The sequence below is a fragment of the Natrix helvetica genome, assembly GCF_964273705.1.
Source record: "Natrix helvetica genome assembly, chromosome: 1".
NCBI classification, from domain to species: domain Eukaryota; kingdom Metazoa; phylum Chordata; class Lepidosauria; order Squamata; family Natricidae; genus Natrix; species Natrix helvetica.
Window position 1 is genome coordinate 18,668,221 of NC_138548.1, and position 18,071 is coordinate 18,686,291.

The 18,071-nt window shown below is 43.6% G+C and overlaps 1 protein-coding gene across 2 annotated transcripts in view; it reads right to left on the reverse strand.

Annotated features, from left to right (window-relative positions):
• Positions 1-10,822: 10,822 nt before the first annotated feature.
• ARID3A (AT-rich interaction domain 3A) overlaps positions 10,823-18,071 on the reverse strand; it is an 88,626-nt gene continuing 81,377 nt past the window's right edge. For both annotated transcript variants that reach the window (XM_081959081.1, XM_081959080.1), the window contains exons 7-9: positions 15,427-15,738; positions 13,653-13,742; positions 10,823-12,017 (exon numbers count right to left, since the gene is read on the reverse strand). In XM_081959081.1, the coding sequence (XP_081815207.1) occupies positions 11,830-12,017; positions 13,653-13,742; positions 15,427-15,738 (590 nt within the window). In that variant the 3' untranslated portion in view covers positions 10,823-11,829. The remainder of the gene's footprint in view (positions 12,018-13,652; positions 13,743-15,426; positions 15,739-18,071) is intronic.

Genomic DNA, 18,071 nt, shown 5'->3' on the forward strand with positions numbered 1-18,071 from the left:
GCCCTTTCTGCCGGAAGAAGGCTGAGAAGGAGGCGGGCTTGGGAGGGTGGTGACCTACAAACCGCCGGGCAAAGGGCGGGTCTTGCTTTTAGAGCCACGTGACTTCATTTTTTCAGCGTCTGCGTTCTCACGACCTGCGGAGTTGAAATACGTTAGATATTATACGTTAGATAGCAGGCAGGTTGGCGTTGTATGGTGCAATGCGAGTCCCCCTTTTCTTCCTCTCGTCTTTTTACAACCCCTACCCCCATTGCAAGCTGCAGAAGGGAGTCTGCGGGCTGAAACAAAACTTGTTAAACTTTTCTCTTGATTTTTTTTTTGTGTTAGCCACTGAATTCGTGTTTTTGCAGAACCACTCTTGACCTTTAATTGACTTGGTTTAAACAAGGGGGCCCCGCAGATCTAATCTGCCTCCCTACTGAAGTGCAAGCCGGAAAAATAGACTCATATAAAAATCGGTAAAGAAATGTCATGAGTTGAAACTGAGTTTGTGGACATCGTTTAAAGCAAGCACTAGGGGGCGCTTGCCTCCTACCGATGTTTTTTTTTCTATTCTGCAGAAGTAAATAGCATGTTTTCCATAATGTAGCAATATATCAGTAGTTAAGCCATCGATGCACAGATGTGCAATCGGTTATTACCCTAGAACTTTTCTCCATGCATCTCGGACTGCCTAGCTTTCATCGCCTGTGGTCTCAAATAAGGGCTGGAGATCTGTTTGTTTCTGCTTATACAGGTAATCTTCGTGATCCCCATTGGAACCAGTATGTCATTGCTAACGGAGGCAGTTAAATGATTCGATCTTGTTTTACGACTTTTGGCACAGTTAAAAAAAATCATCACTGCAGCTGTTAAATTAATCGTGCTGCCTTTAAATGGATTCAGCTCCCCCCTCCCCAATTGACTTTGTCTGAAGCTGCCTGGGAAGGTGGCAAATGGCAATTGCATGACCCCCAGGATGCTGAAACTGTTGCAAATTGCATGCTGTAAATTTGCAAGTCCCCAAATTTTGATCGTGACTATGGGGGTGCACTTATTGGTCACTTTTTTTCAATACTGTTGTTAACTCCAGTTGCTAAACCAATGGCTGTAAGTCTAGGGCTACTTATTTTTATTTCAAAGGCTTGTGAATGGTATTCTTTTGGGACATTAAAGATGTTGCCAGGTAGAGCAGATGATGACTAGCTGAATATAATTTCAATGTTATGGCATGGTTTGTTGTGCTGTATCAGTGGTTTCATCAGAAAACTATGCCTACTGAATACAATGCCTACCACCCAGCAAATACTGACAAGTCATTTGCATCTGATTCTAGACTTTCCCATCATCTGCTTCTAAATGACCTTAATATATTTAACAGAGTTTCTGAATCTGGGAAATACTTGATCATGACTACTGATACATTTCTCTCACAATCTTGGCTGCTGCTACTGTATGTATTCTGTGCCTTTTGGTCAATCTTGACTCCTGGCAACTACACAAACAATGTGGGGTATTGGGTTCCTTCCCACCACCTCCTTTTGATAGTATTTTTCAGAAGTGGTTCCTTCCTAGGAAAAAATAAGGGGTCCAAAGTCGCCCAACCGGATTCTGTGCCTAAAGTAGTGGTAGTGAACCTGGTCCCTACCGCCAACTAGTGGGCGTTCCAGCTTTCATGGTGGGCGGTAGGGGTTTGCTGTAACTGCTTTATAAATTTTATAAAGTAAAGTTACTTCCCTACTTTATAAATCACCATTACTGTGGAACTGGTGGGCGGTTAGAAAATTTTACTACTAACAAGAGATACAAAAGTGGGCGGTAGGTATAAAAAGGTTGACTATTCCTGGCCTAAAGCATCATTAGAATTCAGGTTCTCCTGGCTTCAACTCAGTGTCTTTAATCATTTCACCAAACTGGCTCTCATTTTTACAGTACCATGCAACAAAAAAGTTATGGTAAGTGATTTTGAATTGTGGTAGCTGAATAACGAGCCTCACACAAAAGGCTTTAGACTGGGGGAGGGAAGGGGAAACAATCTGTTATGACAGCTAGAATTTCTTGTTGCTGAATTTGTATGGTTCTGTAAAAAAAAATAACATGCATAGCATTTGATGCTATTGTGGATAAAAACAGGATTCAAATGAAAACATTAATAACAAAAATAATCAGTGAAGCAGCTTTACTGTAACTCACCAATTAAAATCTATTTCAGTAATATCATCTTAAAGCCTACGTGCCTGCCTGAATAAAAACATGTTTACCTGTCAACGGAAGGACAAACACAGCCTAGCTTTTTATGGGTTAACACAGAGCTGAGAGGCAGCTGTAGCTAATAGACCTACTGATGAAAATGTGGATTGTAGGACTTTAGGTAGGATGTGCAAAGGCATATAGCAAAATGCATTTGAGATTTTAGATGAAAGAAGAAACTATCCAGACTCACTGGATGGATTCACCCATTACATTATATCAGAATGGAGGTGTTATGTGATACCTACTACAGGTAGTCCTCAATTTACAACAGTTCATTTAGTGACTGTTTGAAGTTACGGCACTGAAAAAGCAACACATGCCCATTTTCCGTATGTATGACCATTGCAGCATCCCCATGGTCACGTGATTTACATTCGCATGCTTGACAACTGACTCGCATTTATGACGGTTACAGTTTCTCAGGGTCATGTGATCCCCTTTTGCGAAGGCATATAGCAAAGTCAATGAGGAAACCAGATTCACTTAACCACCAGTTAACAACGGCAGTGATTCACTTAACAAATTGGCAAGAAAAGTCACAAATGGGGCAAAACTCACTTAACAAATTTTCACTTAGCAACATAAATTCTGGGCTCAGTTGTGGTTGTAACCTGTACTGTACATAACCACTGAGGCTGTATTGTGGTTGCCCCATCTTATGACTTGGTCAATGAACCACGGTTAAAACGGAGCATGATAAAAGATTTCACTTAATCACATGCCATCTCTTAAAAGAGTCCTAGTCAAACCTACAAATGAACATTTTTATTAAGATGGAAAATATATTGGAAATGCATTGTGCAGGTTCCATAAAGTCTCTTTATTTTTAAAGAAAGGCATCTGTATGTTTATCCAAACTGCCCTCATTTTCCCCACCCCTACTTGTTATTTTTCAGAAAAATAATGTTATTAATGTTAACTCTCATATTCAAAACAAAGGTAGACGTAAGAAAATCCAAAACCCATGGCTAAGATGGTATTTTATTGAAAGTTGTGCATGGACCTATCTGAAAATTTTCCAGAATTTTTCATCAGGCTAAGTAGAAAAACCCTATAAAAGTTGCTTAAGCCAGGGGTCCCCAACCTTTAGGTCACGGGGCTGCGGCTTGTTCGGGACTGGGCCATAGAAGCAGAGGAGCACACACATGTGTGCGCAGCTCCATTTGTGTGAGCAGCTCACACAAACACAGCTCCATTTATGGGAGGGCATGGTGGGCACTTGACCGCCTCTCGCACAAATAGAGCTGCACCCAATAGCACTCAGACTTATATACCGCTTCACAGTGCTTTTACAGCCCTCTGTAAGCGGTTTTACAGAGTCAGCCTATTGGCCCCAACAATCTGGGTCCTCATTTTACCCATCTCGGAAGGATGGAAGGCTGAGTCAACCTGGAGCCTGGTGAGATTCGAACTGCCAAACTGCTGGCAGCTGGTGATCTGCAGAAGTAGCCTGCAGTACCCGCCCTTCGCAGGTAACCATTCTCCCTCCACCCCCTTGTGCCTGTCTGCAGAGCCAAAAGGTCGAGAATTGCTGGCTTAAGGTGAAATAAAGATGCCCGTTTCAACACTGCAGCCACAGGCCTTCTCATGCTGATTCTTTAGACAGTCCATATTTTCATATATTTTTACACAGCATGACAAATGCTGTTGTCAGTATACAAAACTACAATGTGTTTCTGTTTCTCACATACCAGAGGCCATTGCCAAACCTCTTCTATTTGCTAATGAAACTTTCCTTAAATGTGGATAAGATTGAGGATGTTGTAGTCATTTCAAAGTGTATGTCCCACATTATTTTGCAGCCGGATCTGAACCTTAGTGCTATATTATTTTCCGTATTCAAAATGATTTGACTATTAGAAATTTAGAGCCTGAATATCAGAACCTTCCATTAAATTTGGCAACGAGGGCCATTCTGCCTGTGAATCAATGAATATTGCTATTCCAGGGTTCAGCGATTTAACTTGGCCTTCTGCTGCTACCTTCTTTCAGCCTTTTCAACAGTCCAGAAAGGTAAGTCAATATTATTATCCATGTATGACAGATGGGAAGGCTTAAGAACATAAGAAGGTACATTATGACACGCTAGATTATTTATCCATTTAGTATCCTGTGAGCAAAGTAATTCTTTCGTTCACCCCTCCCCCCTTGAATTTTTGTCATGCAAAAAAATCAAGAGGCTGCCATTTTTTTTAAAGAAAGGGAATGAAGAAAAACTGACGAAACTATTACTTGTATCCTCATTTCAATTTAGGCACCATATTCACATGCGCACACCCGCACACATACACACACACACATGGATGGCATACACCTTTGAAAGTATCTTTTTCTTCTTTTTTAATATTTCTTAAACTTTACAAGGTTACAATCATCTTAAATATTTCCGAAGTTTAAATACAATCTGTAATAATGTTATAAAATGTAAACTTTTCAGTGTTTTTATTTCTTTATTAAGTCACAAAGGTTAATACCTGAATGTTTTGCGAAAAAAGTGATTTAAAAAAAAAAAAGCAAAAACAAACAAAAACGAAGTACAGAGGCCAGGAGACAAAAGGCAGTCCCAGGCCTACTGTTTTCAGAGGTAGAATGTGGTTTCTTTTACGATTTTTATTTCTTATTACCTGAGTCAAAAAACTACATGCGCTGTACAGATTGCATATCCTTGCTGTGTTCCATTTTTTTTTTTCCATTCAAAATCCCTAGAGAAAAAAACTGAAATTATATCTTATTTTTTTAAGCTGATATGCAAAGGAGAGTGGTGGGAGAGAGTTATGTTCTCCCTGCCCCCAAATCAAGACCTCCCCTCAACACAGTGTTTGTACAAATGCAAGAACAAAAACACCCTTTTACTAACTAAAGCCATCCCTTACCCCTTTCGCAAGAATAAAAATAAGCCAATAAACTCCCCCCAAGACAAAACTTGATTGTGGGTTGAGCAAGCTGGAGAGCATTGCTTGAGGTCTGTAAATTAAAAAAAAAAAGGTGGTGGATTTAAAATGCTAACTGTGTTATAAGCTGTGCTATTAAATGAGAAGAGAACAGGAAGAGTTGTTCCCCAAAGAGACTGAGTGATCTTGCATCACCACTTCTAACTCAAGTCTCCTTCTTTTTACCCAAATGTTTTCACCAGTATCCATTTTTCTCTCAACTGCCTGCTTACAACTCCTCCAAGGCGCCAATGCAACTTTTTTCCAAAATCATTAAAAAGAATCTGGAATGTTCCTTGACAGTTGGCTATAATTAAACTCGCGTGAATGGAAACACCAAAGAAGCCAATGCCGGGGCTCAGCTCTTTCGAAAAGTTTAAAAACAAGCAAAACGTATTTTTTAAACCCACCACCATCTAAGTAACAGCCACAGCAAGCAAATCTGAACATTTTTTTTAACCCGCCCTTGTTCCGAGACCCTTCCCCCTACCCGCCTCCCCCGATACAATCAAGATCTAGACAGCAGGTTCAATTCCCCTGAGTTACAAATCCAATCCTTAGTCAAAAAGCTTGGACTGAAAAATAAATTTTATACGTTTCTTAGACACGCACGCCCACACGCCCACAATGACACACTCAAAAAAAGGGAAAAGAGACACAAACATACACACTCATTTTATATATATTTATATAAATTTAGTTATAGAATCTTTCTTCTCCACCCACCTGCACACTACAGCCCCAAAGCTTCTTTCACCATGTTTATGGGGAAAATGCCAAGACCTACCCACCGATAATGAATAGAGAGATATGCTCAGTGGACATACACAGGCTGGGAGGGTGTCTCATGCAAAATTGGCATATTTAAAATTACTTTGATTGAGACCCATGAGTTCCAAAGGAAGAGCTACCGAAATGAGGAAACAAGAGTGATAGCTTGCACTTCGTAGTTCCTGAAAGCCGTCGCTAAAGGTTTGGCCACGTTATGGCTGAAGTACTTCTACACACATGCTTTATGCCAAGCCTCACAATCTCTTTGTGAACATAAAGCAAAGCAAACAAAAAAACCTGTCTGTTTAACCAGCTTCCCTGTAATTTGAACTGATTGTCAAAAGATGGAATACTCTGGGACATGAAAGCATTATTTGAAGCTGGGTTAATATCCTAGTTTATTCCAACACTAATAACCATTGTTTTCCCTATTCAAGTGAAATAGGAAATTATGGTTCGTTACTTGAATTGCAGCTCCTGCAATGGAGCAGCAAACACGAGAAAGACACTTACGCATGTGTTACGTTACTAAAGGAAGGTAAGGGAGCCTTTGTCCTGCTACAACAAGCTGCCAACAGAGGTGGGAACAGTGCTTGGCCTAATCTTTGACAAGATGGCTACCTCAATTGCCTCTTTGTTAAATAGTCTCTATGCTGCTGGGAGAAGATGGTCCATCCAGCAGTTAGGTACAAATAGTTCCCCGTTTGGGATGAAAGAGAGGTAGGAGGACCAGGATTCATACATCACAACAAAAAGGCTGCTTTAACTCATTTTAACCAACTTAGCAAAGGCATGTTTGGGAAGCCAGGACACAAAACAGAGAACTTCTCAATAGACAACACCTTTTTTTCACAGAACAATGAAGAATATCTGAGTAATTCCTCCTCTTTCTCCGCTCTGTGTGAAGTGTTTTTATCTACTCGATAGCCAATATATTCCTATATTGTTAGATATCCTCTACCTATAGCTAAGGTTAAACCAGGGTAGCTTGCTTAAGGAAAGAATGCAGCAGAACAATTTTGCACAAAACTCTATCTTGGGCATGGCCTGCAGGGACGTGGGTCTTGAGTCAAATTTGGATAATCATTTTAAGACTTGTAAAAAATACAGGTTATTTTTTTTAAAAAAAGCAAGGTCCGATAGGAAACAATCAGACTCGCACAGGAGATGAAAGAAACAAAAATAGAAACCGCTGGCTATGTGGCAGAGACTATAGATACTGATGGACCTTACTGGCAATTATGACTCAAGGTTTTTCTGGGAGGAAGTAGAGATTTCTTAATTGCCGTACTTACAAAACCCACCTCAGACACAAAATCTAGAAAATGACTGTTTTAGCTATTTTAGCCTATGAAATTTCCACAAAGATTGAGAACTCTTTGGTTTTTATTAAAAAAACCAACGAGGCATATCCTCAAATAGCCTGCTTCTGCAGAAAAAAAGTCTCACATGCTTTCAGCTGGTTCCACCCAGTGAGGTGTATATATAGATTGGATCAGAAAAACTAAGGGGCAGTCAAGTTTCCAGATCTCACAGAAACCCTAGACACCAAGTCTTCCCTAGCTGGACACTCTCCAGCAGTGCTAGCACTCCAGTTCCCATAATCCCTAGAGTGATCTTAAACCACATTGTCTGGGCATTCTGGGAGTTGGAGTCCTTATCACATTTGGAGGGAATCGTGTTGGGGAAAGCCGATTCGGCACACAACACAAGAAAAACACCAAGAATTGTGGTGAAGGCAGGGGGGGGGAGGAGAAAGGCTCCAATTTCATAGCTAGTCTTCAGAGAAAGTCTTCAAGTGGCAGGGTGTTCCAGGGGGGGAAGGAATGCCCCCAGACTGGGATGCGATACCACCCTTGTTATCAGACCAAAAGACATGATGAGGGGCGCCTTGTCCCTATGCTCTCCTCCCTTCGGCTGCCTATGGGTCAGATAAACCCTCTGGCAAGGACCACAAGTGGAAAGGGAAATGTGTCTCTTCCTCCAACGCAGTCGGCATCTAACTAAGGAGAAGTCTTTTTGTTTTTTGAAAGTGTGTCCGACGACAGCCATTTTCCCCCTTTTTTTGCATTCCCCTCCCCGTGTCAACAGAGTAATGGAAGCAGGATAGAAAGAGAAAGAATGGTTTGTGCCATCTAAAAAGGGTTAGGTTCAGCCTTTATTAAGAGCACTTTTTTTCTTTCTTTCATATTTAAACCACTTTGCAGTTCCACTACATCCTTTAGAAGCCAATCTCCTAGATTTTCCTTTCTGAAGGTCTTTTTTTTCTTATGAGATACCGTCTGCTATTCTGAGAATGGAAAAATTCCCCGTGTGGGACAGCGTGTGGGGCTCAAAGCCCTCCATTCCTCTCAGAAAGTGAATCCCTCCTCCTCCTCCTCCTCCTCCTCCTCCACCACCACTATTTAGAGACGCCATGCTTTGCCCCATGTTTCCAGACCTGGAGCCATTGTAACCAAGGGGTTCCGCCTTATCTAGCATTAGAGGGGAAGATGCTGAAAAGCTGAACGACGATTTAAAAAAAACCCCAAAATAGATTGCAGTGCCTGGGATCTATAACTCTGGGAAATGGCTCAACTTAGCCAGGACGCTCTGCTTCCCAAAATGAAGTGCACTCCTTTCGGCATTTGTGGAACCTGAAGAGAAGATGAATTTTCCTATTCTTAGCAGACCCAAAAGCTGCTCGATTCACAACTGTGAATTCTCCACCACTTGCTACTTTGGCATCCGATGAGAAATGTGGGACTCCCATCGCCCAACGCCTCCTTGCCAAGGTTTCCTTGTGTCTGGGTCATCCAACACAGCCAATTGGCTGAAACAGGTTATTGAGGGGGGAAATGCACACCTCCTGCTTGAAAACACTGACGATTAACTCAAATACTTTCTGGCATGCTGAATCAATTACAGTATCTCAGAATCCAGCTTTAAAAAAAAAAAAACCAGCCCTGAGGGAAAAGGGTTGCCACATGTCAGTCTTTTGTATGATGCAACTAAGTGATAGCATTAAAATCCTAGCAAGGAAGAGGCAGAAAGAACATACGCCTGCTTCAAACCCTATAAACATTCTTTAGAGCTTACTCGGGCTAACCACATAGAAAATTAAAACCTGCCAAAACAAAATCCTGACTCTACAGTATGTATTTAACGTTGGGAAAACATCAGTGGTAAAGCAACCTCTTCCAACTGTGTCTCCGCCTAGTTTTCAAGCTTCTGTCTCATATCACGTTAAATCCACAAATAGGGTTTCTCTTTACAGAGGCTCCGTTGCTTTGAAAGCGGCAGTCACTGAACTGCACAGGCTGAAATAAATTATACTTCCAGAGGGCACGAAGGGAGTGAGTTGGAGTGCATATACCTAGGAGAATCGAAAGAGGGAATTAACCAAATTGCTCACCAGGGTCCACTTCCCTCAGCAGCAAATTAAAATGTGGGAGGGGAAAAAAAAAAGCCCATCAAAATAGGCACAGGGCCTTTGCGATGGCGAATGAGGAGTATCTTTTGTTGATGTTATTTTGGATTCACTGGTCTTTTGGAAATGAAATGAAAATGCCAAATTCCAAAGGAAGTTTGTTTCCCTAAACTGCGTCAAAGGAAGAGGTCAGAAGGAAAAGAAAAACAGAAAGCAGCGGCCCTGAAAAACAGTGATTTTTGAGATTGCGAATATGTGGTTTCCATGCTACCTTTCTATACTTTGCAGGTGACCTACAGACCAAGCTCTTCCTTCGCCTTCTTTGTTACTGCATAAAGCAGTGGGGGGGGGGGGGAATCTAGGTAGATGCCTCTTGCGCAGCTGTTCTAACGCAAACCCAAATATAGTTAGTCAAAGGAAGGATGCTAGAAGACCGAGCTAAGGGGCAAAAATGGAGTGATCTCTGTTCGAAATAATGGAGGGTATTTGTCCTTTTGATTCCTTATAAATGAAATTATAAACATGGCAGGAGTGATTCTGGAGCACCATGAAGATCCCAACAACACTGGAGACTGGTAGAATCCCATGCGACCCTGTGTAGTATTCAGGCAAACTTTGCTAAAACTACCTTTGGAGGCACAGGACAACCTGTAACAATTTCTATGTTCCAAATATATCTCAGAGCTAGCAAGGCAGCCAATCTTAACAGAGGCGGAGGAGTTTAGCACTCTTTCTAACAAATCATGGTCTTCAAAGGGGGGGGGGAAGGTTTTTTTTAAATATATATATATCAGTTGCTGCAAGATGATTGTGACCTGTCTTGGGGGATCTTGTAGTGCACCCCCAGTTTATCATTCCCACCCGCCTGAGAGAAGTCATGACTATGCCACTCTCTTCTGTTTTCTAAATAGGTGTGCTTTGAAAAGAAGATTAGACAAAAGCAGCTTTGCCGAGATTATGCCACAGGTAAATGCTACTATTTAAATTGTTTTTAAGAAACCCTCAAGTAATCAGCCACTCTGACCATATGACAGACGGAATCTTCTGTAGATTAAAAGAAAGAATTAAGCCAACAAAACAGCTGGCAGGCTGCTCCTTTCAGTCCTCATTCTCACAAACGTACAATCCATATGTGGGATGGGGGCAGCTCTGTATAAAAATATTATCCTATGAAATAGCCCCGCAAACCCCACCCACTCCACACACAAAAAACCCCTACCTGAGCACCCTCAAAGCCCTACCCAGATCGGGGCGGGGGGGAGAGGAAGAAAGAGTCGGACAGCTCCGAGGAGTTATCATCGCAAGAAGAAGAAAAACGAAACCTATTTTAGACATGCTTTCCTTAACAAATGCTTGCTTGTGGGTCCGATTTTGGGGGGGGGGGGGTGAGAGCAGAGAAATCTACTGAAAATAAACACTGTATTTACACCCTCCCTTTCATTTTCCTTAAATAGTTGGACAGCAGTTTTTTTTTTAAAAAAAGGCAAGAAATAAAGCTTTCCCCAAATTATCCTCAATCTGCGAAATCCTTGATATCTGCATATATATATATATATATATTTATATTTTATTTAAGGGTTCCATTTCAAAGCAAGCCCGTGAGAATGGAGGCACACCAGCTGCTACTGCCGCCACCGCTACTTGTCTGGAGGTATCCCAAAGAATAACTTAAAAAACAAAATCAAAATCAAAAGGACACACAGTGCAAAGTGTGGATTTGCATGAGGTAAGGAGTTATGGATCTACAATGCATCACGTCAAAAAGCTAGTCTGCACAGTATTGCTCCGGCTCAGAATTTTAACAACACCCCTCCAACCCCACTTAAAGCTTTTGTGTGGTTGTTCTTTCCAACATATTCACTAGGAACAGCCTTCCCCCCAAATTGGTGCCCTCTGGGTATGCAGGGACTGCAATGCCCAGAAGCTCATGGAGCACAACCCTAAACAGAGAATACCAAGTAGGTAAAAAATTCTTTAAAAGGGGAGGAAGGGGGAAAAAAACAGCATAGGAAGGAGGACAGGAGAAAGCCATCATTCCAGGTACTCCTCTTCCCCTTAATTTTGTTTGGTGTTTGGTTTTCAGCTACATTAGAAAAAAATGCACTTTGTTTTCTGAATCTTTGTCCCATCCTAGGACAGTACCATACCTGAATTCCTTGCTGCCTGGGTGGGGACAGGGGAGTTTGCACCTTTAGAGACCCCCCTGCACTATGCATGTTACCCCCTTAATGTCCATGATTGGATGCCACGCGTGGTAAGGTGATTTCACCCTCATCCAGCCCCGAAATCCAAGAAAACCCCATCCAAATGTATCAGGCAGGCCCTGATGCCTACGGGGGTATCAAGAGGGTGGGGAAGGCACAATTTCACTCCCCCACTCAACACGGGGGGGGGGGGAACAGGGAAGGGGAGGGCCGGTCTCAAATGTCCTGTCCAAACTGTCTTCATTTTGGCGGGATGGAGGAGGAAGAAGAGGTGTGGTGGGTTTTAAGGCGATAAGGAGTTGGTTGAGGTAGAAGTCGGTGCAGGGGGCACACCGACTTGTGAACCTGCTGCCGTGCCACCTGTTGCACCCCCGCCGCCACTACTGCCAGTGCTGCTGGAACTCCGCCCACTGTTGGTGCTTCCTTTGTTGTGAGAAGACGAGGCTCCTGGAGTTTGGGCAAACAACACTCCTGGAAAGAAACAGGGAACAAAAATGGACAGGGCAGGTTCACAATGGCTGTGACTCTTCTTCTCCCGCAGCCCGTCTTTTCTTGTCTCCCCCCATAATAATTGAAGCCCCCCCCCAAAAAAAACCTACAGTATCACCTTTCAAGCAATGTAACCCATGTGGATTAATATGCCAAGGTTAACTAAAGAGGGCAGTACTTTAGAGTAAAGCACATTAGTTTTTACATCTTAGCGCAGAGATGTCACGCTAGATAGCAGCAGCTAGTCAATCTTGGCTGATTGTGAAAAGCTAAGCAGAATCTGATCTAGTTAAAACTTGGATGGGAGCCCACTAGAAAATCCCACACCTTTAGTCTGGATTGGAAAGTCCATTAAACACACACACACACACACACACACAACACACACACACACACAATAAAGCAATGCCAGAAGAATGACATGAAGTCCTCCCAAGTCAAGATGAATTTGAGAGGTTCTCTTAAATATGGCAGGGAGGAGCCTCCAGCTTATGAACTGCTGCATACACTCTCTGGAGTACTCAAGGGCTTCTGTCCTTTTAAAGAATTAAAATCAGCACAATAGGTTTATGTTAGTACCCTTCTTTCGCCATCAAAAGCTTGCATTAACAGTGCATGCCCACTCCCTCTCTGATGATATCATGTTTCTTCCATACACTCAGCAGACTAAAAGAAAAATACCCCTAAGCTGTATGCCCCCCCCCTTTCTTGTTTGATTAGGGACTGGATGCTCACCATCTACTTGCAAATTTGCAACCTTTTTAACAATACATGACACGGCTTATAACAGGTGTCACCAACTTTTCAGACCTTAGGGATCACTAAATTCATAATTTTAAATCCCGTGGACCACTAATATGATCTGCCTAATGGCTGGGTGGGTGGGCGTGGCCAACTCGATGTCACTCACGTCAAAGGGCGCCTCGCCAGCCTCTACTCGCCACTTGTCTGCCCCCCCGGGCTCCTTAGAGACCCAACAGGAAGCAGTTGTTGGAGCTAAGCAGCCACCACGAGAAAGAGTTGGTAAAACAGCTCAGTTCAAATTGGATGTGACCGTGAAGGAGGCTCAGCAGAAGCAGCTCACTGAGGACTACGAGCATAGGCTTTCCAAGCAGAGGGAAGAGCTGCGGGAATGCAGGCCAGGTACCGGCACCTGGAGGCTCAGCGGGCTGAGATGGTCAGCCAGTTCCAGGCCATGATGCAGTCCCACTGGAACAAGGCCCTCCGGCTCTTCGCCACCAGCGGCACTTCCCTCCAGCCTTCACCCAAAGCCCTGCACCAGGAGGCTGAAGCAGACCCCAAGTTGGAATATCTGCCCCTCCTCCGACCGGCACAAAAACACCCCAAAGGGGGAGACTCTCTGCAGCAACACAAGCCTTCTGTCAGGCCTGTAGTTATGTTCCTTTTAGGACACCTTCATTGCATGTATCCGGACCAGGGGCCAAGGTTTGAGGACCCCTGATTTAGTGCAATATAAAAAATGAAAATAATTTTTCTGCCAGACCACCAAAATTTTCTCACGGATCACCAGTTGGTGAGCGCTGACTTATAGAACAATCAACTCTTGCCACAGTGGCCAACCATTTTCTCTAAGTCCCAATTGCATTTTCCCCTTACCTGCATACACGATGCCATTAATCTCGACTGACATGCTAATGCTACTGGTGCCATTGGCAGCCAGATTCATGGAAGAGTCTTGGCGGTTTTCTGCAAAAGAATAAAGATGGGTCTTTTTTTTAGATGCAAACAGTGATCTTTGTATGGCGAGAAAGTTGCTTAAAGCAGCAATAAATTAAGTTTGGGGCTACACGTACTTGGCTTATAAACTGGAAATTAAATGGGCAAGGCTGAAAATAAGGACATGCAAATGTTGTAAATGGAAAATGAAGGCAATCTCTCAGCCACTTGGATCATCTGAATATACTGAAATCTTGTTAAAAAGAAATAATCCTTGATTGCTTGGATTTTTAACGATATAATTGAAAGACACAAGATATCAGTTTTCACTGAATGTGGGAGGGGGGATTTGCAGACTTATAAAAATGACAATGATTAGTTTCTGATTTGAGCACTCAGTTATCAATCCAGGCCTAGTTAAACCAGGATAAAGTGATGCAGAAAAAATACAGCTGGCAGAAATGAATAATGCAAACTTGTTCGATTTACATCATTTACAGTTTTTAAAAATCTTTCCAGTTTTATTTTTATCCATCAAATTTACAAGAAGTCCTCATCTTGTGACTCTAGTTGAACCTGGAATTACAATCATAAGTCGTTGTGGTTGTAAATTGAGGCATCGTGTGACCAGACTTGCTTTTTTTTAAAAAAAACATTTTTTGCAACAGTTGTTAAGCTAATGCTGTAGTCGTTAAGCAAATGCCGCAGTCATAAATCAAATTAATTTCCCCCCAAAGGCCAAAAAAGTTGCAAATCACAGTCCTATGACAGCAGGACACACTGCAAAGAGCTGTGGCCATCATAATTTCAAAAATGGATCATAAGCAGCTTTTGGGAGGGTCCATCATAGCTTCAAAATGTTGTTAAGTGACCGGTCTTAAGTTGAGCATTACTGTATATAGCTGGCCATCTCACAAAACATGATTCTGAGCAGCATACAATAAAAACAGAAGATCATAACAGACCTTTAGTTGGAAAATAAACTTTCTAGCCACACACCTTTCTCCTTCAGTAATAAGTGTAAAATGCTTCCTTAATGGGAGTGTTAACTAGAGGTAGTCCTCAGTGACCAACATCACTCACAGGCTGTTCAAATTCAAGACAGTGCTGAAAATAGAGACAGGCACTCCTTAAAGTTAAAGCCAGTGCAGGTTGATCCTGTGGTCCCGATTCAAGCACCTGGCAACCAGTAGGCATTATCACCATGTGTTACATTCGCAGCCAGCTTCTGACCAGAAAAGTCCATGGGGAAGCCAGCAGGAAGTCGCAAGTCACGGCCATGAGATGTTCTGTTTAATGACCACACTGTTTGCGATTGGTAAGTGAGAACTACCTGTACCCTGAATAGCAATAGCACTTAGACTTATATACCGCTTTACAGTGCTTTATAGCCCTTTCTAAGCGGTTTACAGCATCAGCCTCTTGCCCCCAATAATCTGGCTCCTCATTTGACCCACCTCGGAAGGATGGAAGGCTAAATCAACCTTGAACCTGGTGAGATTTGAACTGCCAAATTTCAGGCAGCCGGCAGTACTGTACTCTAACCACTGCACCACCATGGTTGTTGCAAAGGTTAGAGCTTCAGGCTCCAATAGGAGGCATATCCTGAGCAACCCTTGGGCCGAGGTGCCTGGCTTCCATCCATCTCCACCTCAAGTCTGGTATGGCTATCAACCTTTGGGGAAAGGGAGGGAACATGCAGCAACCCACCGACCTGGTGAGCGGGCCCCTTGACTATTGATCCGGATGCTCATCGGCAGCTGGGCAGTCATAGCGAGCAAGTTTTGCTGGATTGCCCGTTGCATCAGACGCTGGTGTTCGTCGGTCACAAGTGCCATCTTCTTTTCTGGCGGCTCCCCCGATTCCAGCTTCTCCCGTAGCTGTTCCAACGCAGCCGCCTGAGCAGCTACAGCAGCTTGGGCGGCGGCGGCTTGCACCGCTGCAGCCTGCGCTGCGACGACAGGATGGTTTGCGAGTGAGACAGGTAGGCGGGTGGGCACCGCAATAGGAACTGCAGAATCTTCCTCTGGTGTGGGGGAGAAGGGAAGTGATGGAGGGAGATGACTACAATGGTTCTAGGGCTTTTTTTTTATTTTAAAGAAAACACATACACAAAATAGGTGCAGCCGGTAAAATTATAGTCTCTCTCTCGAGGAGACTGCTCCCATAATCTCAGGAAGGCAGTGTTAACAGAAGTAATTAAACTTACATTAATGCAATCCTTAAAGCAGCTGCAGCTGCTTTTTTGAGGCTCACGTGGAATCTTTAAAAAAACAAGGCTGGGCTCTTTTTTTATGAATACTAGAGGTGCTGCTGTAATTCTGCAGTCTTTCTTCCAAAAGAAAAGAGCACAGTCCCGATTCCTTACAAGCCTTTCCCTCTGTCCCATTTTAGCTGTTTTCCATGGGAAAGGGACTCTGGTGTTCATTGAATGCAGGCATGTCAAATTCAGGGGCCGGATCCAGCCCACCGGTTGCTTACATCTGGCCCACGGGACCACTCTGGAAATAGTGAGGGACTGGCCAGTGGTGCCTCTGCCAGTGAAAACAGGCTCCCAAGCTCCATTTCCGGTTGCGATGACCTCCGGCAACCGTCTGCCAGCAAAAACGGAGCACGTGGCCCTCCCGAGCTCTGTTTTCGCTGCAGAGGGCTGCAGGAGGCTGTTGCAGCCAAAAACGGAGCTTGGGAGCCTGTTTTCGCTGGCCAAGCACTTGGGCCACCACAGGTGCCCCCGACATGAATGACGTCGAGCTGGCCACACACCCCTGCCCTCCTGAGGTCAAACACAACCCTGATGCGGCCCTCAATGAAATCAAGTTTGACACCCCTGATTTAATGTTTCCCTCTGCAGCATCTTTATCAGCAAGATTTCAGATTGTCCTGAGCCCAAAGACCCAGTCTGCAGAATTTCATTATGTGTCAACTTTTAGACTCGGTACCAAATCTGGAGGTAAACATTAGCTGATTCAGGCAGTGCTCTTGCAGGTAGAAGTCATCGCCCAAAAAGAGGATTAAGGAGCTTCTCCCCTCTGTTACACTGTGGTGCACTGCCTGGCTGCAGCCTTTCCTCCTCCACTGAAGTTCTCCAGGGCTTGAGCAATTGGTATTGCCTGAATGAAGCTGCTTACGTTAAACAGGCAGGATTTTTTACTGATGCATGCAACCCAGTTAGAACGCTCTTGATCTGGCCACTGTGAACTTTAGAACAGTATTTCTAGCTGGGGAGGATTAGGAAACCTACTACAAAGAGCAAATACATATATACATTTTGAGGTCAACTACAAAAGGCCGAGCCTAACAGGACTTTTTTCCCCTCAAAGTTCTGAGAAGCCCAAGAGCAAAACGTTCATTTGTACCACCCCCGAACAAATCCCTTTTTTTCTCACGGCATTTTATGTTAATGATATCTTTCTCATTGTTTTTATTAGCATTGAATTGAGTCAATGATCCAGTAAATGAGAATAGGTGATTCTAGATTATGTTTTAACTGATTATTTTTCACTCAAGGCAATGAAACACATTAGTCACGTCCTCATTTCAAATTCATTGGATGGGCTACATAGGTGAGACCAAAGTCACCTGCCTTTCTCCCAAAGTTTCCTGCACAGGTAGTCCTCCCTTAATAACAGGACCCCAAATTTCATTGCTATGCAAAAAGTCAAAAGGTAAAGAATGTCACATGACTGTGCCACTTAGCAACGGAAATTCTAGAACAGGGATGGCAAATTTTTCCCCACCTCGGGTGCCAAAAGCACCTGCGTGCTTGTGTGCCCACATCCATAATTCAATGTCCCCCCCTGCGGATATGTGCGTGAACACCCCGCCTGCTGCCCCGCACATGCGCACACAACTTTCCTGGAGCCTGGGGATGGCGAAAACGGCCTCCCCCTACGATCCCGGAGGCCAGAAACAGCCCTTTTTCCGACTTCCGGTGGGCACAGTAGGTCCAGAGCCTTTCCTGAAGCCTGGGGAGGGCAAAAGCCGCTTCCCCCAGCCCTCCAGAAGGCCAAAAAATCAGCTGGAGCCGAGGGCTGCCACGCCAGCTAATATGGCTCCGCATGCCACCTGTAGCATGTGTGCCATAGCTTTGCCATCATGGTTCTAGAACTTGTGTTGCTGTTGTTAAGTGAATTCCCATTTGCAACCTCCTGCTGACTTATCGTTGACTTTCTTTTGATTGTAGGAAGCCAGCAAAGGAGGTTGAAAACGGCCATCATGTGACTGCGGGACGATGAATCTTGGAAGTCTAGGAGGACTGATTGGAAGTACTTGTTTAGCACCATCCTAAGTTCAAACGGTCACTGAACAAGTGGTTGTTAAGTGAAGACCACCTGTATACCATCTTTTTAAGGAGACAGC